Genomic DNA, 26,288 nt, shown 5'->3' with positions numbered 1-26,288 from the left:
AAATAATTCGACATTTTTGATTCGACTTTTTTGCCATTCGAAATTTTGTATTCGATATTATGACTGGACACCCTCTGCAATGCATTTCAGATTCAGTGGAACGGCATGACAACATACGCCTTCCCACCCACGCCACTGATACACAGGGTGATATGCAAGATCAAGTAGTCTCAAAACTCTGCATCTTTCTGATAGCTCCATGGTGGCCAGCCAGGCCATGGCTCCTGGAGCTGTTCAGCCTCTCGGAGAGACCTCCCATTCACCTTCCGACTGGCCCAGCACATCTTCTGGTGCAGAAGGGGGATGGTGTCATTCACCCCGTGCACAGAAACTAGCCCTCATAGCGTGGTTCCTGAGCAAGTCACACTAGAACACCTCTGCTTGTCCGACGTTAATCTAGAGATCATACAGAGCGCTAGGAGCAAAGCTACCAGGTCCCAGTATAAGAGCAAATGGACCAGGTTCTGCCACTGGGCAGACTCTTAAGGATATCAACCCCTTTGCATGTACATTGGACGACGTGCTCTCCTTCTCGGTGCACCTCGCCCACTCGGACGTGCAGGTAGACACTTGCTGCACTTACTTGGCAACCATTGCGGCCTACGGAAACACTGAGGACGAGGTCTTCTCCTCTCCCAACCCGATTGTATTGAAGCAACTAACGGGACTCGTAAGACTCTACCCGCCCATCAAGAGGCCACACCCTGTGTGGGACCTCAATATAGTGTTGGGTGCCCTGGTGCATAAACGATTTGAGCCAATGGTGTCCGCGGACGTCAGTCTGGTCACCATTAAGATGGCCTTGCTAGATGGCCTTGCCTTGGCTCGCAGGATAAGCGAAATCCAGGCGATGGTCGCCTCTGAGGCCTACACTGTTTCACAGAGATAAAGAACTCCTGCGGACACACCCAGCATTCCTATCTAAGGTGCCTTCTGCATTCCATCTGAACAAAGAAATGAGGCTGACTATGTTTTTTGCTGAGCCCAAAGACGAGGCACAGAGAGTTCTGCACTGCCTGGATGTCAGGCGTACCCTGAAATTGTACTTGGCCAGGACCAAGGGCTTCCGCAAGCCGGTCGCACTTATCACTTTCAGCGGTTCAAGACCATGATATCAGGCCTCCAAGGCCTCCATAGCCCATTGGATGGTCTCGGCCATCAAAGAAGCTTACGAAGGACAGCATAAGCCACTGTCGGCCAACATGCATGCCCACGCGGTCACAGCCAAGGCAACGGCCATTGCATTCCAGCGGCATGTCCCCTAGCAAATCAGAAGCATGGCGGCCACACGGGCCACCCCTTCGGCTTTCTGCAAGCACTACTTTTTGGATGCCGGCTCTAGATCAGACGTGACTTTTGGAAAGGCGGTTCTTAGGAGGGTCTCCTCTCCATCCTGGGGCTATACCTAGTTGTAATCGCCCTTTGTCATGGTCATTGGGCCAAGAACGCAAACATTAAAGGGCCACATACACAGGGGGCCCGGATGGACACAGTGCTGGCGCCTTTGGCGCAAGGATCATGAATAATGGTAAGCAAGAACATTTATTTGGGACAAGAATGCTTTTATTATGGACATAGCACCTCATTTCGGGTGCAAAGTGCATTTAACATGTGAACTACCATCACTAAAGCAGCCCCATGTGTACTCTTGGGTGTGGCTGCTGCTATTGGGTTGCCTTGCACGTGCTGACTCTCTAGGAGTCGCAGGGTGTAACGGGCAAGCCAGGCCTAGTGGCCGTGCCCACGATCGCGGCTATATAAGCTGCTCCGATCCCCGAGGCAGATGCTTTGCGTTATTCTGCACTTCCATGCAGCGTAACACTCACCGCTGCCTGGGATTAGACTTTCCTTTGGAAATCCTACTTCTTGCCTTCATACTTGCCACCTGGGGAATCTGCGCTCACCTGTGCGAGTCTTGATTGATCCCGACATTCTTGTTCAAATCTTCCGGAATGCCGACATCGTCTTCTTGGGACCGCAGCTCATCTTCAAACCTTCAGGGATGCTGTAATCTTCATCTTGGCACCGCAGCACGACGCGCTCTGTCCGCGACAGCAGCACCTGCAAGTAAAAACTAAAGGCAAGATTAGACACTTAAAAGCCATTCAGTTTAAGGTTGCGCTACCACCGAACCTCATGCTTTTCCTTAAACCCTCACTCACCTGTTGTCGGACTTTGCGGTTTCATCCATCTTCCTCCTGGCCACGTTCTGTGCTCCACAGCTGCTTTTGGGATGCATTTCCATCTAATGGGAAGAAAACACAAGAGAAAACGTTATTCAGGAATTAACAACAATATTCAGAGCAATAATACCAAGACAGAAAACGAGAAGGGCCAAAGAGAAAACAGAAAGGTAAAGAGACGAGAGACATTGAGAGACACTTGCCACCAACCATGAGAAGCATAGTCACAGCTGGACTGGACTGTTACTTACCGGGGATCAGTGAAGGAACTAGGTTCCACCGACAAGCGCACCTGCCAGAAGTAGCAGGACGGAGAACTTATCAATAATTAACAGAAGTGTCACCAATTGCCTCCGCTCAGTTTATCCGCAGAGGGAAAGACCTGACAGGGGTGATCTAACTCCTGGGAGGGATGTAACCGTGCCCCAACCCCTCCGCAGAGACCAGGTGAGTGTAACAGAACGCAAAGCCTCTACGACTCTCTGCCTGGGCGTTATGGAAAATTCAGAGACAGACAAATTGGCCCTAATTACTAGGGGAATTACGGGCTGAAGTACATGCATCTAGGCAGGAAACCAGTTCATTCAGGGGGTATCTTATTGTAACTTGAGAAAGAACTGACGACTTGGCAAGACCGATGCTAAAGGCACAAGCAGGACAGGTTCCCTTGCCTGGGATAGCCCATTGTTCCACGCCACAGCAGTCAACACCGGTTCAGGTGGTCCTTCCAGGGGCAGTGCCTCTAGCCCCGCCCGAATGCTTCATTGGCGATCCAAACAAGTTCGCCATATTCATGAACCAATGTCGCCTTCATTTCTTATGCCGACCTGGAGCCTTTCCTAACGATCGAGCCAAAGTTGCATTCGTACTCTCATATCTAGGAGGCAACGCAGGGGACTGGTCAATACCATTGGTAACTCAAGATGATCCTTTGCTTCAGAACTTTGGGGATTTTCAGCATGAGATGGAGAAATTGTTTGACCGACATACTCAAGGACAAGCTCTGGACAACTAATTGTTGTCACTCAGACAGGGGAATCCAGATCTATTAACCTACATTGCAACCTTCAATCGTGTCGTAGCCCAGACGAAAAGAGAACTACGCTCTTTTATCGAGGGTTACATGGAGAACTTAAAGATGTGTTGGCTCATGTTGTGAACCCACCTGAGGGGTGTGTGGACTACATAGACCTGATAGTGCAACTGAATCATAGGTTGCAGAATAGGAAAATGTATCGAGCCAGAACAGAGGGAAGGTCAGTTTTTGCGACCCCGTGAGAACCAGACCAGACCACACAAACAGTCAGAAGCAATGCAAATTGGTGGATTACGGAGTCCGCTTACCAAGGTGGAAAGAGAGAAAAGACAGCAGCAGCTTTGCTTATATTGTGGTAAAGCAGATCACTACCTCCGTGAATGCCCGGTACACCACCCAAGAAAATAGTTGGAGCAACGGACAAAAAGCACGAAGTAGTAGTAGTAGTACAGGACTCTGGAAAACTCCAATGCCTGGCAAGTGTAGGGGTTCACCTGTCGAGCGAGGAAAAAGGAATCCGCGCAGACCTCGCATCTTGTCCTTCCGGTACTTTTGGTTAATTACAAGCACCCGTCAAAGATGCATGACTTGGCAGCGTACATTGACAGTGGATCTGTGGGAAACTACATTGACCAAGATCTGGCTAGCCAAATAGGCCTTCTCCAACGAAAGCAGAAATCGGAAATAGTCACTGCAGTGGATGGTTCTAAGCGATCATCCAGTCTGGTGACACAATGCACTGAGAAAATCAAGCTTCTGTTGCAGGACGAGCATCAAGAGGACATTACCTTTGATCTCATCGGTGCTCCTCAGTTCCAGGTGATATTGGAAGTGCCTTGGCTGGAGACCCATAATCTTAGGATCGACGGCGAAAACGAGTTTTGACCTTTCCTCAAGACTGTGCCAACAGCTGTTAGAACAAAGACATCGTCAACCTGAAACCAAAGAAGGGAATCGTGCTGGGCCTCACTGGTACTTTACCACTTGAATACCTGGATTACCAGGATGTCTTCCAAAAAAGAGCAAGCCAACGTTTTGCCCCCGCACAGACCCTACGATTGCCAAATAGATCTCGTGTCTGGAGCCCAAATTCCCTGCATCCGGATTTACGCTCTAACAGAGCAGGAAAACCAACATTTTAGAACTTACCTGCATCAGTATCTGGCAAACGGTTTTATCAGTCCATCCAAGTCCCCTGCTTCCTCGCCCGTCTTCTTCGTGCCTAAAAAGGAGGGGGACTTAAGAACCTGTATTGACTACAGAGCAATCGATTAGATCACAGTAAAAAACCGATACCCCTTACAACTTATACCAGAGCTCCTGGATCAGTTGAAAAACGCTCAGATTTACACAAAGCTGGATTTACGAGGGGCCTACCATCTTGTGAGAGTCAAAAAAGGAGACGAGTGGAAGATGGCCTTTCGCACGAAGTATGGCCTCTTCGAACCATCTTGTGAGAGTCAAAAAAGGAGACGAGTGGAAGACAGCCTTTCACACGAAGTATGGCCTCTTCGAATGCCAGGTCCTGCCCTTCGGGTTATGTAACTCCCCCGCGGCGTTCCAATTCTTTTTGAATGACATTCTCCCTGAACTATTGGACGTTTGCACACTTGTCTACATAGATATTCTCATCTACTCCAATTCCAAGGAAGAACATGTTGGTCATGTCCGGGCAGTCTTATAGAGGCTTCGACAACACCAGTTGTATGCCAAGCTGGAAAAATGTTTCTTCCATGTGACAGAGGTCGAATTTCTCAGTTTCATCCTCATCTCACATGGCGGACATATGGACATACGAAAGGTGGACGCAATCCTCCAATAGCACTCACCAACATCCACGAAAGGAGTACAAAGTGTGCTCTGATTCGCTAATTTCTATCATCTATTTATACCTGGGTTCTCACAAATTGTACACCCAATTACCTAAATGCTGAGAAAGAACAAGAAATTCCAATGGTCCACAGAAGCTGAAGAAGCTTTTCGGAAGCTGAAACTAGCATTTACCACAGCACCAGTTCTTCGACACCCTCGACCAGACCTGCCACACGTGGTTGAAACGGATGCTTCAAACGTAGCAATGGGAGCGGTATTGTCCCAACGGGACCCGGAAACAGGACAGTTGCATCGCGTTGCAGTCTGGTCCCGCAAATTTTCTGTCCCTGAATTGAACTACGCAATCGCGGATAAGGAATGACTGGCGATTAAAGCAGCATTCAAGGCATGGAGACATTATCATCTTGGGGCAAGACACAGTGTCACCCTCCTCATGAACCACCGTAACTTACAATATTTGAAGACCGCCAAAGCACGATCCTCGCTTCAACTTTGTTGGGCTCTTTTTCGCAGAATACGACTTTATTATCACCTATAGACCTGGTGTACGGAGTGGAAAGGCATGCATGAGTAAAGAAAAAGAGGCTTTTATAACATCTGATTCCGTGGGCATCATTCCCGAAGAACTAATCCAAACCAAGATTGCTGCCACCACGTGTGTAGATGACTTAAAAACCAGTTTGCAATCCCAGATGAATTGGTCAACACAACAGAAATGGCTTTTAACCCTTTAAGTGCCATGGGTATTTCCCCCCAGTGCCAGGGCCTTTTTTGGTGATTTCGGTATGTGGTCATTCAATGTCTTGTAACATTTTTGTTACATGAGGTATCTCAGCCAAATTTGGCTCCTTTCTTTCCTACAGGTAGGTGGTCGTAACGCCACCCAGGAATCCTAGGTTGCTGTAGGGGTGTGAGAAAATAAGCAAAAAGGGGGAACATTTTGGGTTTTTTCAAAATATGCCAATAAAATGATGTACTAAGAAGCCTGTGTTTTTTTCCTTGTAAGAGCTAGGAACAAATGGTTTGCTGTGCTGAGTTCCCCAATTTCCTGGCTTTCAAGAACAGGTTGAGTGGAAACAAAAAAAAAATATTTTGATATGGTTATCAACTGTTTTGTGAGAGGTAGGCGATTTTGGCCATTTTTGCCAATTGCCAATGCATGGACGGAATGGAAGAAACGGGTAGGAACGCCAAATTGGAGGACAAAGGCATATATTTCTGAAAAGTAGACAAAATTCCAAGTTTAGGAAGGGGTGATTTGCGTAGGTCAGGCAACATCTAGGTAGGGGAAAATGCCATAGATTGGGGGAAAAGTGGGAAAATGACCGAAAAAAGGGTATGTGTTGGACATGGTTGGCTTGGTACGGCAATGGCTTCTATGAATTTTGAGAAAAGAAATGCTCCGCTACATTCCCCCGACTCTTGCAGTTAGGAAAGCACACATTTTTTGTAGTGTTTTACAAAACAAGCAATACCACAAGCCAAACACTGACCCGTGGTACACAGCAGTTTTATGCTCACGGCCTGAACAGACGCACTTAGCATGTGTAAATCGGGAAAACCAATGTGGTGAGGAACGGCAAACATCCATTTTTTGAAAGAGCACAGGCAGACCTTTTCAAGGGTAGGTGACTTGTGCAGGTTACAAAAGTGTATGATGCCTAAAGCAGCGACTAAATGTAGGTCACATTTGGGAAATGAAAGGGTTCTTGTGACAAAGGGCACCAGCAAATGGGTCAAAACGTTATGAAAACCACACAACAAATGTTATACCTTTGTGCGTTCCCACAGGTGTCCCGATGAAAACTGTACCTCACGTGTGGGTGCACCTACCTGGGTGCCAAGGGGAAAGTCTAAAACACAAGTAACACCAAGTCTGTTTTCACACCTGAATTTCACACTTTCTCCAGACAAGCGCAACATACAGATATGGGCCTCAGGTGTCCAAGTCACCAAGGAAAACAGGGAACCCCATGCATTTCCGAAAAGAGGACACCAGTGGGAATCCGCAGAGGTATGATTTGCGCAAATCGGCCAGGAATGTATTACCCAGAAGCCCCGGCAATGTCCGAAATGTGCTGAAAAAAACCCCATTTTTCACATTGTCGGGGGTTCTGGGTAAAACATTCTGGTGCGCTTCGCGCAAGTTGGACCTCTGTAGATTCCTACTGGTGCTCTTTTCAGAAATGCATGGGGTTCCCAGTTTTCTTTGGTGGCTTGGACACACTATGCCCAAATCTGTAGGTTATCTCCCCAAACCCTTTTGTGGTTATCAGTGGGTTAGCCTTTTCCCTTTGTGGCTAGATTGGTGAACCCACACATGTGAGGTACCGTTTTTGTTGGGACACCTGTGGGAATGCGGGAAGGTATGACATCTGTTGTTGGCAGCGTGTTTCGGTGGTTGAGCAGAGTGAAATGTCTGGAAATTGTTTTTACCCCCAAATTTGGAATTTACTGGGGGTTCTGGGTAGTAGATTCTGGGCCGATTTGCGCAAGTCAGACCTCTGTGGATTCCCACGGGTGTCCTCTTTTGGGAAATGCATGGGGTTACCTGTTTCCCTTGGTGGCTTCGACACCCTAGGCCCAAATCTGTAGGTTGCCCACATGAACAAAATGGGCAGTGGCGAAAGGCTTGGGGTTACCAGTGGGTTACCCTTTTCCTTTTGCACCCCCGGTAGGTGCACCCACACATGTGAGGTACCATTTTCATCGAGACACAGGTGGGGGCGTGGGAAGGTAGGCCATGTGTTGTTGGCGGTGTGTTTCGGTGGGTGACCAGAGCGAAATGTCTAAGAATGGTCTTCATTTCCAGCCAATTTCAGAGACATTTCCCTGTGTCCACTCACCGAAACCCGTCGCCAACAACAGATGTCATACCTTCTCGCGTTCCCACAGTTGTCCTGACAAAAAAGGTACCTCACATGTGTGGCTGCACCTACCGGGGGCGCAAAAGGAAAAGGGTAACCCGCCGGTAACCCCAAGCCTTTCGCCACAACACAATTTGTTCATGTGGGCAACTTACAGATTTGGGCCTAGGGTGTCGAAGCCAGCAAGGGAAACCGGGAACCCCATGCATTTCCCAAAAGAGGACACCCGTGGGAATCTATTTGGGTTGGGGGGGAGAGAGGGCCCCCAAAAATGGTGGGACAGGCCCCCCAGTGGGTGGGGCAGTAAGGTTTGGGCACCCCGGCGCCAGATTGGCACACCAATGTGCCCCTCTGCGCCAAGGCAGGTATAGTAAACAAAGAACACAATTCAAAATGGCAGGCTGTCCTTTAGCAGGGCTGGGGGGGCCCCCTACACCGCTGTGGAATTTTCTAACGTGAAGGGGGCTGCACCTCTCCACCCCTACCCTAATTGGAGGGTGGCCCATCTCATGTAGCCCTCCACAGGGGCAGATAAGGGAGGGGGCTGTCCTGCACTCCTCCCTGGGCTCAGGCGTCCGTTCCTAGGAGCAGATATCTGGTCCCAGGGAGGGCTGCATGACATGGCACCCACTCCATTGCGGGTGGGGTCGGGGGTCAACGCCCCATCCCATTAGAAAATTCCCCTACCCTTTGGGGTGCCCCACCGCACCCCCCCTAAAAAGCGTTCCACCATTTTCACTTCTTTCCTTTGGTAACCCAACTCCCCTTGGTGCAGAGAGGCACCTTGATGTGCCAATCTGGCCCCAGGGTGCCCACACCTTACTGCCCCACCCACTGGGGGGCCTGTCCCACTATTTTTGGGGGCCCTCTCCTCCATCACCCCAAATGGGTGGCGGGGGCACCTCATGCAGACCTCCCTGGGCCTCCTACAAACGTCTGCGTGAGGTACACCCCCCTCCATTTGGGGAGGGAAAGGAGAATCTCCCCTTTTCAACGACACCTTGCCCGAAAAAATCCCTGGTGGCTAGGGCTCCCAAACCCTCCCCCCCCCCCCTTCCCATCACGCATTGTTTTTTTTTTTGTTTTTTTTATGCCCCCACCCTTGGGGGCAGATGGTCAACTGTCTGCCCCCAGAGGTCTTAATATATGTGCCCCCATGCTTTGGGGGCTGTGGGGGGGGAGAGGGCTGCTTACTGTAAGCACCCCCTTAACCCCATGTCACAAACGTTTCCCTGGGGGTCTAGTGGGCATTGCTGCCTGAGCATCGAGCGCCCTGCGCCCGATCAGCGTGCAGCAATGCTGTCACACAGGGTGTCGTTGGAAACGGGAGAATCTCCCCTTTACAACACCTCCCCCGATCTCCGGCTTGAAATTCAGCCGGAGATTGAGGGGGAGAAAGGTGAACACTCACCTTCTGTGTTCACCGCAGCAGCCCGAAATGGCTGCTGCGGTGAAAATTACTTTCAGTTTCACGCCGACGTGCTTTAGGCACACGCGACATGAAACTGAATATAATCCAGCCCCCTGGCAGTGAGGGGGAACCTCCCCCTCATAGCCCGGGGATTGGATTACAGTTTTGTGTGATCCCTGCTTTGCACGGATCACACAAAACAAGGTGCCAAAAAGGACAAGCTATCTCGTCCTTGGCACTGCGTATGCACTTCCAAGGACGAGATATCTCGTCCTTGGCACTAAAGAGGTTAAAGGGAGAGCGGTACACCATCGAAAAAACAATTACCATATTTTCAAGGACGCTTATAAATCCAGGACAAGAAACTGCAAAATCAAATCATCATGAACTATCATGATTCATTAGTGGAAGGACATCCAGGAATAGCCAAAACTCAGGCTAAAATAAAGTAAAACTACTGGTGGCCAACTTGGAGAAAAGAGATTGCCCCGTTTATTGCAACCTGTGGTGTCTGCGCACAACACAAGTCTCAGAAGCTAAACCCTGCAGGCTTACTACGTCCCTTGATGGTACCGCCAGCACCTTGGCATACTCGGTCAATGGACTTTATCACGGATCTTCCTCCCTGCAATGGTTAAAACACCATCTTAGTCATTGTGGATTTGTTCTCTAAAATGGCACATTTCATCCCTCTGAAGGGACTCCCAACTGCATCTACTCTCGCTACTGTGTTTTTAGAACAAATTGTCAGATTGCATGGATTTCCATCAATATTAATATCGTATCGTGGAACTCAATTTGTTTCCCGCTTTTGGAGAAGGTGCTGTACAATTGCCAAAATTGACCCCCGGTTGTCCACAAGCCATCACCCTCAAACTGATGGGCAAACCGAACAAACTAATCAGACGTTAGAGCAGTATTTAAGGTGTATGTTACAGCACTCCGAGGACTCCTGGAAAAACATACTCTGGGTAGCCGAGTATGCATACAACAACTCTGTTCACATGAGTACTGGGCAAACTCCATTCTATAGCGTGCACGGAAGACGTCCGCGGACATCAGTGTTTGATCCACTCAATACTTTGGAAATGCCAGCAATAAAAACCTTGCATTAAACCATCACTCAGGTTCTTGAGGAAGCGACAGAACATTTGACTAAGGCCAAAGAAAGACAAAACTGTTTGCTGATCGGCACCGAATAGAAGCTCCCGATTACCAGATTGGGGATAAAGTCTGGTTAGCATCCAGATACATACCGTTGAAAGGACCAAGGGCCTTCCGCCCCAGATATTTGGGCCCCTATACTAGCAAAGCAATAATCAATCATGCTGCCATGAAATTGGAGTTACCATCGCACATGAAGATTCACCTAGTATTTCATGTCCCTCTCCTCAAACCAATGAAACCTAATACACGGATTAGCCCTCCACCAGAGCCCGAATTACTAGATGGGGGAACCGGAGTATGAAGTTAAATCCATCCTGGACTCCAAGATGGTTCGGTCCAAATTGTATTACCTTATAGACTGGAAAGGTTACGGACCTCAAGACCGAACATGGGAACCCAGTGAACATGTCCATGCTCCACGTTTAATCAGGCAGTTCCATCGCAATAATCCCACCAAACCAGGACTGCGAGGAGGACCACCCTTGAGAGGGGCCTTGAGGGGGAGTGCTGTCATGGTCATCGGGCCAAGAACGCAAACATTAAAGGGCCACATACACAGGGCGCCCGGACGGACACAGTCCTGGCGCCTTTTGCACCAGGCTCATGAATAACAGTAAGCAAAAACATTTATTTGGGACAAGAATGCTTTTATTATGGACACGGCACCTAATTTCGGGTGCAAAGTGCATTTAACATGGGAACTTCCATCACTAAAGCAGCCCCACGTGTACTCTTGGCTGCTGCTATTGCATTGCCTTGCATGTGCTGACTCTCTAGGAGTGGCAGGCAAGCCAGGCCTAGTGGGTGTGCCCACAGTCGCAGCTATATAAGCTGCTCCGATCCCCGAGGCAGACGCTTCGCGATATTTTGCACTTCCATGCAGCGTAACGTTCACCGCTACCTGGGAATAGACTTACCTTTTGGAAATCCTGCTTCCTGCCTTCATACTTACCACCTGGGGAATCTGCTATAACCTGTGTGCATCTTCGTTGATCCTGACATTCTTCTTCAAATCTTCCGGAACGCTGACATCTTCTTGGGACTGCAGCGCAGTTCATCTTCTAGTCTTCCGGAACGCTGACATCTTCATCTTGGCACCGCAGCACGATGCGCTCCGTCCGCAACAGCAACACCTGCAAGTAAAAACGAAAGGCAAGATTAGACACTTAAAAGCCATTCTGTTTAAGGTTGCGCTACCACCGAACCTCGCGCTTTCCTTTAAACCCTCACTCACCTGTTGTCGGACATTGCGGTTCCATCCATCTTCTTCCCGGCCGCGTTCAGTGCACCACAGCTACTTTTGGGCTGCATTTCCATCTATTGGGAAGAAAACAGGAGAGAAATTGTTATATTGAGAGCAATAATACTAAGACAGAAAACGAGAAGGGCCAAAGAGAAAACAGAAAGGGAAAGAGACAGACACTGAGAGTCACCACCAACCAGGAGAAGCATAGACGCAGCTGGACTGGACTATTACTTACCGGGGATCAGTGAAGGAGAGCTTATCAATAATTAACTGGAGCAGTGTCACCAATTGCCGCCGCTCACAGCTTATCCGCAGAAGGAAAGACCTCACGGGGGTGATCTAACTCCTGGGAGGGCTGCAACCGTGCCCCGTCTATGCAGAGACCAGGTGAGCGTAACACCCATGCAGTATGGAGGAAAGGGGACGGGACATAAGAGTAATTATAAGTTACTCACTGTAGTGACTAAGGTCCTTAGCCCCCTTTCCTCCATACGTCCCACCATCCTCCCCATTAATAAAATTGGTGTCATTAGGCAATGTTAATCTATTGTCGATACGTCTATGGGGACTGAGGTGTGGCGCCGGAGGACGGAGTCAGGGCAGCGCATGCTCCCAGGGCTGCACCCCCGCACGCCTCTAAATTTAAAGGGGAAGGTGTTTTTTTTCTGTTGAAAAAGGTTCTGTCTCCCGTCCCTTGGAAGGGACGCCCATGCAGTATGAACAGGCTAGCTAGGTGGAGGGAGCTCTTTGAAGGGTCGTCTCCAAAGGGCTTGAAGTTTGGCAAGCAGAGATCTAGGCCCAAGGGAGGGCCATTATAGTCCATCGCACCCCTAAGGGCGACTCCTTCCCGAGGACTTGCCCAAGTGGGAGGAACCTCTCGGGTTCTGTTACCAGCACACACACTGAGTCTAACGCAGCTACCAGCTTTGTGGTCGAGGGGTCTGCGAACCCTACCGGTATCGGTGCTGAGGGACCGCCTACCTAGTAACGGCTCCATGTCCGAGGGGGCGCCTTCACGCAGCACTACCGGCGACAATGCCCAGGGTGATTCGCCTCCCCGGCGTAGACCGGAGTTTCGGGATAGGCCTCATGTTCCAATACCAAGAGTCTTGTGCGAGGCTGTTCCCAGAGGGCCATGCACCACGACTTTGGCACGTGGGACGCAACCTGACAAAATGGCCACCGTGCCAGCTGGCATGGCCGCTCGTCTGATGACACTCCTAGGAACAGAGCAGGCAGGTGAACGATTTTCAAGGTGCGGCTGCCTACAGTGGCCTACAGTGTATCCCTCAGTCTGGGTTGCAGAGGGAACCTGCCCTGCGCTACTGTGTGCTCCGGCCTCAGCCACTCAGTCATTATCTCCTGCCTCTTCTTCGGCCTCCAAAGACAGGTTCTTCGAAAAGGTTCTTGGGACTGATGCGAACCCCCCAGATGGGGGACCTACTAAGGGATGCAGTCAGGGACTTGTTCCCTCCGGTCACTCCACCGGCGTCCATAATCATTCTCCCATGGCTCTGGTACCACAGGCCCCAGCGCAGCCCCCACTGCCCCTGCCGGCTCCTCTGATTCCAGCTCCTCTGCCTCCCACAATACATGTGTTTCCATACCAGCCTCCGCAACAGCTGCTGGTCCTCACACCGCACCCCACAGTGCCAGGCACTCCTCCATCTGCTCTGGACCAGCTGTACAACCTGGTGGACACTGATGAGGAGGAGGACCCTGACACGCCAACTGCGAAGGCCTTCCACGACAAGCTTGCTGGTTTGGCAGTATATTTGGGCCTTCCTCAACCTAAGGTCAAGCAGTCAGATGAGGGGGTCCTGGCAGAAGTCCTCACCCTAGGACTCCCTACCAAGACTGGTATCCCGATGCAGAAAGACGTTGTGGCTCTGGCCAAGGAGGGGTGGCTCAAGCCTCACTCTGCCCAACCTGTCAATCAGCGCCTAGATGCCAAGTATAGACGGATGGAGAGGGGGGGATACACTCTTGTTATCAACGCACCCCCTTTCTTCTGTGATCGCTGCAGCGTCACTCTGTTCTAAGCCACAGTCATCCTCTGCCACCTTGTCCTCAGCACTGCTAGGCAAGGAGAACATCTTTGAGGCGTATGGGAACAATCTGTACTCGAAGGCCTCCCTGCACCTGCCTGAGGCCAACGCGGATGCCATGCTGGCAGTCGCTAACCAGAGGTTGCGGCAGGAAATAGCAGGCTTCCTTCCAGAACTTCCAGTGCAGAGCCAGGCACGCTTCAAGGTGGTCTAGGAGAATCCAGGCTGGCAGCGCAGGACATCATGGAGTCAACAGTGGCTCACTTCGATACCTCTTGCCGGGCCGTCTGCATTGCCACGGACATGAGAAGGACGGCCTGGCTTCGGGCTACTAAATTTAACCCCGACGTCCAGGATCGCATATTGGACCTTCCATTCTAGGGTAGTGACCTCTTCCACTCTACCACAGACGAGGAATTGGATAAAAAGAAGAGCTTGCAAACTGCAAAGTCTTTATGCTGACGAGGGCCACGCCCAAGGCGTACACCCAGTCGCATCAACGCTCCGACAAGCGGCGGGCGTTTGTTGGGTTCTGGGGATTCCAGGAATGGAGGACGAGACTACCTGACAGCTTGCCAGCCAAGTCAGCACCAGCACACCCAACCAAAAGGGGGGGGGCGCAAGTGCTTCTCCCAGCCCCCCCCCCCCCCCCCTTAGCAGCAGCCTAAGAGAGTAAAAAGGCATGACGTGTCCCTGTGGGTCCACGTGTCTCCAGTGGGGGGGAGGGGCAAGCGGCATGCTAGCCTCTCACGTGCATTTCTCGCGCCAGAACTTTTTAGACCCTTGGATTCTCTCGGTAGTGTCCACGTGGTACCGCCTGCCTATACCTCTCTCTCTCCTCCCTCTCCTCCTTCCTCCTTGCCACTCCCACAGATTGAATCAGGAGAAGGGCTCCCAAGCAGAGCTGGTCAGCATACCGCCTTTTCTCCACTCGGACCTCACGTGGTGGTCCAAGGACTGCAATCTGTGGACCAGCAGACCATTCCGGCAGCCGTCCCCACAAGTCACCATTACTACAGACTCCTCCCTAGAGGGCTGGGGAGCCACTCTGGACAGCCACAGCGTCCACAGAGTTTGGACCCGGCAAGAGTCGCATATCAACTGTCTGGAGCTCAAAGCCATCTGTTTAACCCCCAAGGCCTTCCTTCCACTCATCAGGGGCAGGACTGTCCTGATCCCGACAGACAACTCCACCAGCATGTACTATGTCAACAAGCAGGGGTTACCAGTTCCCCTGCGCTGTGCGACCTAGAGGTCAGCATTTGGGAATGGGCCCTGGAAAACATCTACCGCCATCCACCTCCTGGGGAAGGCCAACTTGGAAGTGGAGAGGCTCAGCAGGCTGGGAGCGGATAATTACAAGTGGCAATTGAACGACCAGGTGCTGCAGGTGGTCTTCAACGCATGGGGCCATCCCCAGGTGGATCTATTTGCCTCCTGGAAGAACAGGAAGTGCCAGCAGTTTGTGTCTTGGCAGGGACAGGGCCCCAACTCACTTGGTGATGCCATGCAGATTCAATGGAAGGATATGACCGCCTATGCCTTTCCTCCCACACCCCTGATCCCCAGGGCACTCTGCAAGATAAAGGAAGCTTGTCACCTCACCATCATAGTGATGGTGACTTGGTGGCCAGCGAGGCCGTGGTTATCCGAATTGCTCAACTTCTCGGACAGACCACCCATTCACCTTCCACTCAGCCCAGCACTTCTCCTGTCCCAGCAGGATTCTCCACCCCGCTCCTCAGAAGTTAGTCGTTGCAGCGTGGTTCCTAAGCAGATCACCCTCAAGCACCTTAGCCTATCTCGGGCTAACCTGGAGCTCATCCAGGGTGCTAGGAGCAAGGCCACAGGAGATCAACCCCCCTGACGTGCACGCTGGACGATGTGCTGTCGTTCTCGGCACACCTTGCTCACTCAGGCGTACAGGTGGACACATGTCACACCTATCTAGCAGCAATAGGGGCCTACAGGAATTCGGAGGAGGTCGTCTTCTCCTCTTCCAACCCAATAGTCAAGCGTCTGACGGGCTTGTCCAGGCTCTACCCACCCATTAAGAGGCCACACCCTGTGTGGGACCTCAATGTGGTGTTGGCCGCCTTGGCGCCCAAACCCTTCGAGCCAATGGCGTCTGTGGACATCAGGCTGTTCACCTTCAAGACCGCTCTGCTAGTCGGACTCACCTCCGCTTGCAGAATCGGTGAGATACAGGCTCTGGTGGCTTCAGAGCCCTCGATCACTTTGCACAGGGGCATGGTGATCCTACAGACTCACCCGGCGTTCCTAACTAAGGTACCCTCCGCTTTCCATCTGAACGAGGAAAGGGTATTGCCTACTTTCTTCGCGGACCCCAAGGATGAGAAGGCTCAGAGTCTTACACTGTCTGTATGTCAGACGCGCTCTGAAATTCTATCTGGATAGGACCTAGGGCTTCCGCAAGTCGGACGCACTCGTGTCACCTTTGGGGGCCCAAGACACGGTTATCAGGCCTCCCAGGCTTCCATCGCAAGGTGGCTGGTTGCGGCCATCATGGAGGTCTGAGGGGCAGCGCAAGCCACTGCCAGCCAACATGCACGCTCACGTGGTCAGAGCCAAGGCCACGGCCATCGCCTTCCATCAGCAGGTTCCGTGGCAGGTTATAAGCAGGGCAGCTACCCGGGCAACCCATTCAGCATTCTGTAAGCATTACTGTTTGGACGCCAGCTCTAAATCAGACGCGGCCTTCGGACAGGCGGTTCTAAGGAACTTGTTTGCTTAAGGAGGGTCTCCACTCCACCCTGGGGCCACATTCAGTTGTAATCGTCCATACAGTATGGAGCAAAGGGGACTGGACGTAAGAGTAATTACAAGTTACTCACCGTAGTGACTAATGTACTCCTAGTCCTTAGTCCCCTTTTCTCCATGCGTCCCCCCTAATAAGACAGGTGTCATTAGGCAATGATAAATATTGTCGACGCGTCAATGGGGACTGAGGAGTGGCAGCGGTGGGCGGAGTCAGGGGAGCACATGCTCAGGTGGCCGGGGAAAGGCCATCGCTCTTGGATCCAGACCCTGAAGGTGGAGAAGCAAGGGAGGATCCTTGGGTATTGGGAACAAGTTACCATACAGTATGGAGGGAAGGGGACTAGTCACTACGGTGAGTAACTTGTAATGTTTGTCACATTACATACCTGTAACTTGTTGACTATCTTCCGGAATATTTTCACCACTGCAAAAAGTCTTCCTCATCTGTCCCCTCTACTAAGAAGAAGCTTTATGACTTTAGGACACAAGGCCCCACACATTATAGGGATTGGACTTAAAGAAAGTTGGGGCATCATTCTTGTTCACTGGTTTTATTCTATTGCATCACTACTTGTCCTATTTTAGTTGTTATTGTATGCCTTCCTAAAAACCTACAGTGATTGTATATATGTTTGATAATTGAGTATTGTGTGATATTACTACCTGCTTGATTCATCGTGTTTATTTTTGGCCCTATACCAGAGTATTCTTGTACTTGCCTGTCTTAAATGAATTATTGTGTACTTCACTGTGGACCATTGACACATTCACTTTCTCCTGAGATTAAGCCTTGACCACTTTCCACGCTTACCTTGATTGGCTTTGGCTAGCCTCTGAGTTACCCTGTTCTCCAAATCTATGGTAGCCTTCTATAATCTGTCCACCAGGCCAGACTGCAGAAATCAATTTGAACATGAACTCCTTTAGGTCATGGTTTTGCCTAATGAGGTTCCCCAACTTTGTGTATCCTGGTGTGGCCCTGAGATTTTCCTGGGCTCTGAAGCCCGAAACCAGCACCTTTCCTGACAGTCCTGACACCAGCAGTGACTTCTGCTTTCTAAGCATTATTCAACAGCCAGAGGCAACATTCCTGCAATCTCTGACCCCTTCTGCAAGGCCCTGCTGACAAGTGACTATTCTCTACATTGGGCTGGTGTTTCTGCTGTTCATATCTGTTTGTGGGCCTCTGGTCGTCGAACCTGGGCTTTGAACTCTTCTGGTGGGGTCCCCAAGACCAACCAGCTCTGTGGGTACTGCATTCTGTGCTCCTATGGCCTGTAATGAATACTTATTGTTGGCTTTCAAAGAGCTTTGCAAAACCTTAGTAAAATCGTGGAATTAGGGGTACTAGCTGGAGCACAAGGTAGAACACTGGCAGAGTCCATGGCTGTCGCTTTTCAGATATCAAGAAAACATGTCCCACATAACTCCATTGGAACATAGGATTCCTTTGGGCAGGGAGAAAAAGATAGGATGACCAGTGTGTATGGAATGATTACCATGCTATATTCACCGTAGGAAATCACAATAGATGTCCTCGTCCCCTACTGATAACCAAACAAAATGCGGTTTATTTGTTCAAAGGGCTGCACTCCATTTTAATATAAAGATTCATGAAGAGGATAAGTGATCTTGGTGTTAACGGTGGCACCCAGAAATATAGGAACACTTGAGCTAATGGCATTGGTTAAAAAAAGCATTCGAATTAAAACCTGACATATTAGCTCATAAGAAGATTAGTAAACAACTGGATTGAAAAGTAATACAAGTCAGTGCAAAGGGAACACTCATTGTCTGAGGTCCTCCTGTGGCTGACTCGATGGGACTATAGCACGGAAGGGGACAGGTAGACCTGCATCCAAATGTCCCACCAACAAGCCAAAGCAAGTGCTTAAATGCCACAGGGAGAGAAGTAGCTAAATTGGCAGTTTACAGTAGGTGAAATGGCTGTCAGGCTGATGCGATAAAAGCAAATGAAACGAGATGGTGCCGCTTCCAGAAGCGAAGAGGTCACAAGACTGGCAATAGCATCAAATGTTAAAATAATGCATTTTCGTTTCCAAGAACAGCTGAGAAAAATGAAGGCCTCTCTAATGCAAAACACAACCAGCTGGGTACCTAGTATGTGTAAAACTCTCACCTAGGAAATATCCTGGTCATCAAGAATGGAGATTTCAAATACAGTAAAATTTGACCAAGCATATGTGTGGAAGGCCAGCAGCTCCTGCTAAAAGGAAAATCTCTGAGTGGGAGGGATTGGGGTTCAAACAAAAAAGCCTGTGGGAAAAAAGTTTCTTTGCCCACCTCACCCATCACTAGTCGGGACACGGACAAGGGATGGAAAATCACATTGAAGGTCAATTAAAGTCGTCCCTTACACTAAGTGACCAAATGAGAAAGAGTTGTGTACTTACTGCAGGATATTTTCGGCCAATGGAGAACGCCAGGTATATAGCTGTTAAACAAGGGATATTTTAAGACAACCGGGTTCACTGCTGATCATTTGGTCGGGGTGCTTTGCATATGCTCCTTCCTACATATCCCCAGACTGATTCCAACGTGGTCCACTAGCAGCAAACGCCACATTTGATACCACAAACATGAGCAGATAATGTATGCTGTCCAGATCGGCTGAAAAGATAAGGAGTACAAACCTATAAGATGGATAGTGCCCGAAGGCTTTTATGAGATGGTTTTAGAGGTTTCACCCACTAGTGGCAAAACTAGTACTTAAAATACTCTACTATACAGTCTCGTGCTCCGAACCTTTGCAAATGCGCAAGTTGAAACGTTATTGCAAATCACAGTTGAGCCAAGTACTGGTCCGTTTGGTAGAAGAACCTTTAACCATTCATAAGGCTACAGTTGTCTGTTGGACTTGTCAATGTTTTTTTACCACAATGTTAATAACAATTTTGCTTTGATCAACAATTGATTTATCGACATTTACTTCCAAAACGACACAATCTGTAGCAGAACAAAGTCTGCAAACACTTGACGTTCGAAGGTCGGAGTACACATATATTTGAAAGTAATTGCGATGGAAACCGTAGAACGGTAGTGAACCAGTCAGATCAATTGATCATTTGAGTAGGTTCTATATACAGTTATTGCAAATCTGAGCAATTCATAACTGTTTTTACATGGAATTCCTGCAGTCCCAGGTGTACACTAGTATAACACTCTGCAAGCTTCTTCAAGACAAGCTTTTAATTGTAAACAGTTTTATCCCGATCACCTAAAGTTAATGTTCATGCTTGAATATTACAATAGAATCATTTTGCAAGTAGAAACCATCAAAGCATCCGAATATCTCTGCATGGAGATGGTGAACCATAGATGCCCCCTTAATTTCCCATTAAGTAACATCAAGTTAACTTTCATTTCATCCAAATGTATCCTTAAAGTATACTAGGGTGATAGGGATAATATATTTAATTAGATGTTGGCCCTGAAGAAGCATGCAGAGCAAATCATGTGTAGGCAGGGACAGCAAGCATGTAATGTAAAAAGTTATGAATAATTCAGATTTGCAGTACATTTTCATACAGTCTACTCAACAAATGATTCATGTTTTGTTCTGACTGGTGCAGACCTTTCTGCAGTTACATGTATTTATATAAGCAAGGCACTTGTGTGTGTATATGCCTCTACTGTGGGTAGAGCAGCCTTATTGGCCTTTATTTTTGCTTACGGGCCAACACATGCAGCTTTCACCCCGAATTCCAGAGCCCCACACCTTGGCTTTTCCAATGACAACCTTCTGCATCACAAGCAGCGCACAAACCATCTATGTGAGCCTAGTTTAAGAGAAAATGGCTACGCATTTGTCACTGGTGTTGGGGGAGAGTATTCATCCCTTTTCATCTTCCTTAGATCAAGTTCTTTTATTCATCTCAAAACTTGCAGCTATGGGGATCCAAATGCATTCTGGTAGGATTTCTTTTTGGCACTGGGGGCATATTTAAGTTAAGACTCTTGTTCTTTCTCCTAGTTAAATCTGGTGGTGAAACAACATTTTGATGGTATTCATCTTTAATTGCCATTTAAAATCCCTCTTCCTAAGTGGGATCTTTATATGGTGCTTAATGTGTCATAAACCTTTTGAGAACATGGCCCCCATTAATATTCCATTATTTTCCTTGAAAGCAGCCTTTCTTGTCGCAATCACTGCAGTGAGAAGAGTTAGCAAGTTGCAGGCACTTTGTGCTGCGGACCCCTTCACATCCTTTCATAGAGATAATGTGGTCCTACAGACTTAGCGCTCCTTTTTTTCAAAAAAAGAAAGACCTGAGAAATATAATAAAGAGGATCAAAAAAGAGAATGCAAAAGATTCGGCAAGCAAAGTCAAATGGGCTAAAGAACAACATAGAAACTGGATGAAGAATAATAAGGCGATGATGATGCAAGCAGATGCTGAAAGCATGCTACTTGCCATGAGTAACCGGAACACGAGACAGCTATGGACATTACTTAATGCACAGCCCCGGACACAAGATGCAATGACAATAAATGTACCAGAAGCAAGCTGGATAAAATACTACAGGGAATTATATGGAGATAGGACACTGAACAAAAGAATGAAAAACAGCCAAAGGAACCCTACATGGCAGTTTGAGTCGGACATGGACGATCTCAATGAAGCAATAAAGGGATTGAACACGTCAAGATCACCAGGGCCTGACGGTTTGACTAACATGATGATCAAACAAAACACGGAAGCCTGGGGCGCAATATGCAACAGCATATTCGATCTCATCCAGAAAACCAAATGCATACCAAAAACGTGGCAGTAAGCCACTATAATTCCAATCTACAAAAGTGGCCCAGTGGGAGAACCCTGCAATTACCGCCCTTTGGCCTTACTAGACCCGTTAGGGAAAGTATTTGCAAAAATTCTCCTCAGGAGCTTGAACAACTGGGCAACTAAGGAAAAAAAATATGCAAGGAGACAGACTGGATTCATAAAAAATATAGGAACCAATATCAACCTTTTTATCCTGAACCTGCTAAAACAACAAGCCATACAATCTAAGGCACAAATCTATGCGGGATTCATAGATCTAAAACTCGCATTCGACACAGTCAACAGAAATCTCCTTTGGAAAAAACTCAGTGATTGCGAATGTCCAAGCAACATCCTGGAACCAATCAAGTTATTGTACCAGAATACCTCAATAAAGATAGGAATGAGCAAATAAGGTACACTCTGGCAAAATAAAAACTAAGGGACTAAAACAGGGCTGCCCCTTAGCTGCCACTCTATTCCACCTCCACACAGCAGACCTAGAAGAATGCATCTACACGCCCCGGATTAACCCACCGAAACTGAATGGCACAACAATAACATGCATCATGTATGCAGATGACATCGTTGTACTTGCCAAAACACCAAGGGGCCTGCAGATAGCGTTAGAAAATATACAATCCTACACGGACAAAAACCAACTGGTAATAAACGTGAAGAAAACGAAAATTATGACTTTGAAGAAACAACATTGCAAGAAAAGACCAAAATATGCATTCTTCATTGGAAAGGAAAAAATAGAGGAAGTCACTAAAGTAAAATATCTGGGAATATGGCTAAATCAATCGGCAATAGAAGCAGAATCAATTGCACTCCTCAAAGGCAAAGCACTTGCGCTAGCACGCCAAGCAAAGGTACTACACGCAAAATACGGGAAATTCTCCATGACACCAGTCACAACCTTCTACAAAGAAAGTGATGGCAATACTTACATATGGTACAGAGAAAATGCTGAATATAGAAAAAAACGTATGGCAACAAATGGGTCTGTTCTGGCGGAAAGTCTTATCTACCAACATCATTCCCCATGCCACGCATCCGAGCAGAACTAGCTCAACAATCTCTTGTCTGCTGGAAGCAAAGAGATGTACAGAAAGATAATAAGCGAGAACCACCCCACGCTGATAGAAATTCTACAAGACCAAAGCAGTGGGATGATGGCTCAACCACTCGAAATCTGGAAAAACTTCATAAAAGCACAAGGAATATCACAAGACCAACTCATAAATAGACCGCAGAGAGCAAAAAAAAGACTAAAAGAAAATGATTGGATAAAGACAATCAAGGACAGGTCTAACTACGCAATGGATATCCTGAGCACAACAGACATCAGACCAATTAATAAACTACCAGAATACCTAAAAATAATTTCCATCAGCAAAAATCAGAGACACCTTCATGAGGATGAGACTGAATATCTCGCATACACGAGAAGTCATGGCTGCGCGGAAAATACCATAGCACAGAAAATTCTGCAGATTTTGCGGCGATGGAGCAACAACAGAAAGTCTATACCACATAATGACATGCCCAGCTCTAACCGAGAAAATAAATCTTTCCGTTGGATGGTTCGTCCAGAACCAAACACTCTCGTCTGAAGACAGATGGGCTTCAATCTTAGCTGGGAAGGAAAAGAAACTGACATACGCTGTGGTATCATACTGGAATAACATCATGAAACAGGCACAGATGGGTTGACAAGAAAGGATGAAAAGAATTGCTGAACTGGACAGGATAAGATATATTAACTAGTATGCCACAAAATCTGGAGAAAGAGTCTGAAGATAAACAGATAAAATGAAAGGTTTGAAAAGTAAACCAAACATTTTTAATAAAATAAATTTGGTCCTACAGACTTATCGCTCCTTTTTTTGTTACTGAGTGGTAACTGTTTCATATCAACCAAACCATTGCTTTATCCATATTCTTCCCTAAGCCATTTTAGGATGTGGAGAGGATCTTCCATGACTAAGATGTAATTAGGGCACTCAAATCCTACCTTTTAAGGTCTAAGGATTTCAGGACTTCTTCAAGAAAGGAACTCAAGCCTCTAAAGCTACCTTTTCAAGAGGGATAGTCTATTGCATTTTGGAAGCTCATTGTCACCTGAAGGCCTTCATGTCCATCTGGTTCATGCAAAGGCAGCTTCTGTGGTCTTTCAAAAATGTCCCCTTGGAGTCAATTGCTAAGGCAGCCTCCCCATTGGCCTTCCGTGCACACTACTGCCTTGATCTGAATTCGAAGGCTAATGCGGAGTGTGTCAAAAATCTTTTGGAGGTGAGCGTTAACCCATCTACCCAGTAGTTCTGTTCGATTGCTTGAAAATCTCCTAGGAGGAGTAAGAAAGTGCTTCTTGCCGTAGGGACTAACGTCTTCCTAGAGCAGAGTCCCCTTTCCTCTATACGCCCTCCGGTCTTATCCTCTAAAAATATCTTCGTTATTGGTTGATAACCTGCCTTGGTGATCAGAAAAGGACTGAAGGGTGATGCCCGGGCGGGAACACCGGCAGGGCTTAAGCTCCACAAGCACTGGCGTGTGTAGAAATAAAGAATAGATTTTTTTTGGGACTGCAAAAGTGTTCCCGTCCTGATGGACAGAATGTCCCATAAGGATGGAGGAAAGGGTACTCTGGTTTAGGACTAAACTACTGTGAGTTACTTTTTTTATAAGCTAATGTTATAAACAAGCAAGTTGAAGTTTACGGAGTTCTTTCACAAAGAAATGATTATAAGTGGAATGGGGCATGTTAAGGAACCACGTTAACCCTATGACTGCCATTAGCACCACTAGCGGCTCTCCAGGTGCAACACCTATAACACGTATTGCCCCTTTCTATTTTGTCCCTTTGTGGGCCCAAAACATAGAGGCTGCAGGAGCTATACTACTCGTCACAGTGCTGCATGAGAATAGGGAATATTCAAGCATGTGAATCTATGAAAGGTACCAATTCTGGAGTAATACATTCACAGGTAAGTAGCAAAGACTTCTCACACTTTGACACAGACATCTAAATAAAACATGTTTTTCTAACACCAGAATTTAAGTGTAAATTAAGGCAGATTTAGGAACTGCTACTGTGTTCATGCCCATATTGTGGACAAAATCTGTTTTTGAAATTGTATTCAGTATAAGCCTTCAAATCATTTGTGGGGGCACACGTTTGCCCCATCCCTGCTCTGTCCTAAAGAGTTATAGGACACCCCCCATTTTCATTACTCCCACCATGGTGTTGCACCTTTTCAAATTGCAGAAAGCCACCAATGCTTAACACACATATATGCACATCCTGATTGCCTTGGGTAAAGATTGTTGTCCTGGCAATAAAAGGGTTACATCCCCATCTCGCAAACTCTCCCATTGGGAAATGATTGCTAATGTTTGTTTGCTCAATAAGTAAATCTAAAACAAATTGCAATGCTGAAAAAGTTTTGGTAACTTTGGTACAGCCTGTATCGGACACCCAACAACCCTGCATGCTGGTCAAATAAAAATGAGGTCCTCCTTCAGTGTGATTTTAAATAGAAATATTAATTTCGTGCAATTGACTTAGGAAAGTATTGAGTTCGTTTTGCAGTTTCCAATATTTTCAAGCATATCACGATCCAAACTTAATGGTGGAAGATAATCTGCGGATGGTGTTGATTTTCAGGTGCATTATGGGAAGCGCGTCCACGTCATCGAGGGATTATTGTGTAACAAGTACTTTTTGAACGTTCGAAAACCTAAGATCTTTGTACTGGGTAATCCAAAGAAGGAAATGTTGCCATCGGCGTGGAAAGTGTGACCTTCCCTCTGTCTTCAGCATTTCTTTATCCCTCCTCATGCGAACCCCCAAACTCCACTACATACTACCGAAGCACATAGGCAAGGAGACTTGCCGGCATAAATTAGGGACCATGGGCCTCATTATGACCTTGCTGGTCCGGAAACAATGGTGGTGGTAAACCCGCCACCACTGTTTGCGGACTGGCAAACTACGAGTTCTGCAGGCGGGTGATGTTACTCCCGCCTGGTCTGACCTGGCGGGTGTGACGCCACCCGCCTGCAGACCTTGTGGGCAGGTTTTACTCTATACACAGTGCAGCCGGCAGTACTTGCAGTCCGAGGCATTGATGATGTTTAATTGGCCACGTATTTATTTTATGGATAACTGCCAAATAATGTAGTATGTGCCTTTTGAATTAAGTATTGTTATGTAATTAACGAATGTAGACATCTGCTAATGGGTTAATGAGTCAATGTGGTGTGTTGGTTTTCAAAAAAGGGTTTAAGCTCAACATTTTGAAAATCTCAGTGAAGGGAAAAATACTTTACTGCTATATAATATATTCTGTTTTCCACCCCATATTTTTAGTCACCGGAGTCGAGAAGAGGAGAGGATAGCAAAGCCTGCGGCTGTCTCTACGCCAGTAAAGAACACGAAGGAAACCTCTCTTTCAAAAGCGGTGGAAGAGGTATTCATTGAAAGAAATGAAAAGCAAACCCCTCCTCTACCAGGTACATTTAGTGAACGCTTGATGCACATGACATAGCCCGTAAATCATATCTGTTACCCGTCTTCTAGATTCCTTTAAAACGCAGAACACGGGACGTTTTAAAAGGGAAAACAATTACTTAATTGGTTAACGACCATTCATTTAAGGACCTATGTCGATAAAGTAACCACTCGCTGGTTTTCTCCAAAAGCAAATGATTTACGGTGTATTGATAAAAAGTAGTCAAAATAATTGCATTTAAACATTTTTTTTATTGAAGTTCATGGTTGATGTTTTTAGAGTGCAGCACTACACCAAAGGCACCTAGACCTTGCGTGACGGAGCTTGTGGAAGTGGGCGGGAATGAAACAGATTTAAATACGAAACTGAAAGAAATCAAAGCCACGATAGAGCGCAATCTTGAAAGACGGAC

The 26,288-nt window shown here is 47.6% G+C and overlaps 1 protein-coding gene across 8 annotated transcripts in view; it reads left to right on the top strand.

Moving 5' to 3' along the window:
* The window catches only part of TJP1 (tight junction protein 1), a 2,827,266-nt gene that overhangs the window by 1,863,730 nt on the left and 937,248 nt on the right, over nucleotides 1-26,288 (top strand). For all 8 annotated transcript variants that reach the window (XM_069624936.1, XM_069624933.1, XM_069624931.1 and 5 more), the window contains one exon: nucleotides 25,735-25,877. In XM_069624936.1, coding sequence (XP_069481037.1) covers nucleotides 25,735-25,877 — 143 coding nt within the window. The remainder of the gene's footprint in view (nucleotides 1-25,734; nucleotides 25,878-26,288) is intronic.

Source organism: Ambystoma mexicanum, chromosome 11 (genome assembly GCF_040938575.1).
Source record: "Ambystoma mexicanum isolate Mex_15411 chromosome 11, UKY_AmexF1_1, whole genome shotgun sequence".
NCBI lineage: Eukaryota > Metazoa > Chordata > Amphibia > Caudata > Ambystomatidae > Ambystoma > Ambystoma mexicanum.
Note: the sequence above shows the minus strand (reverse complement) of the source record. Positions and strands in the feature narration are given on the sequence as shown.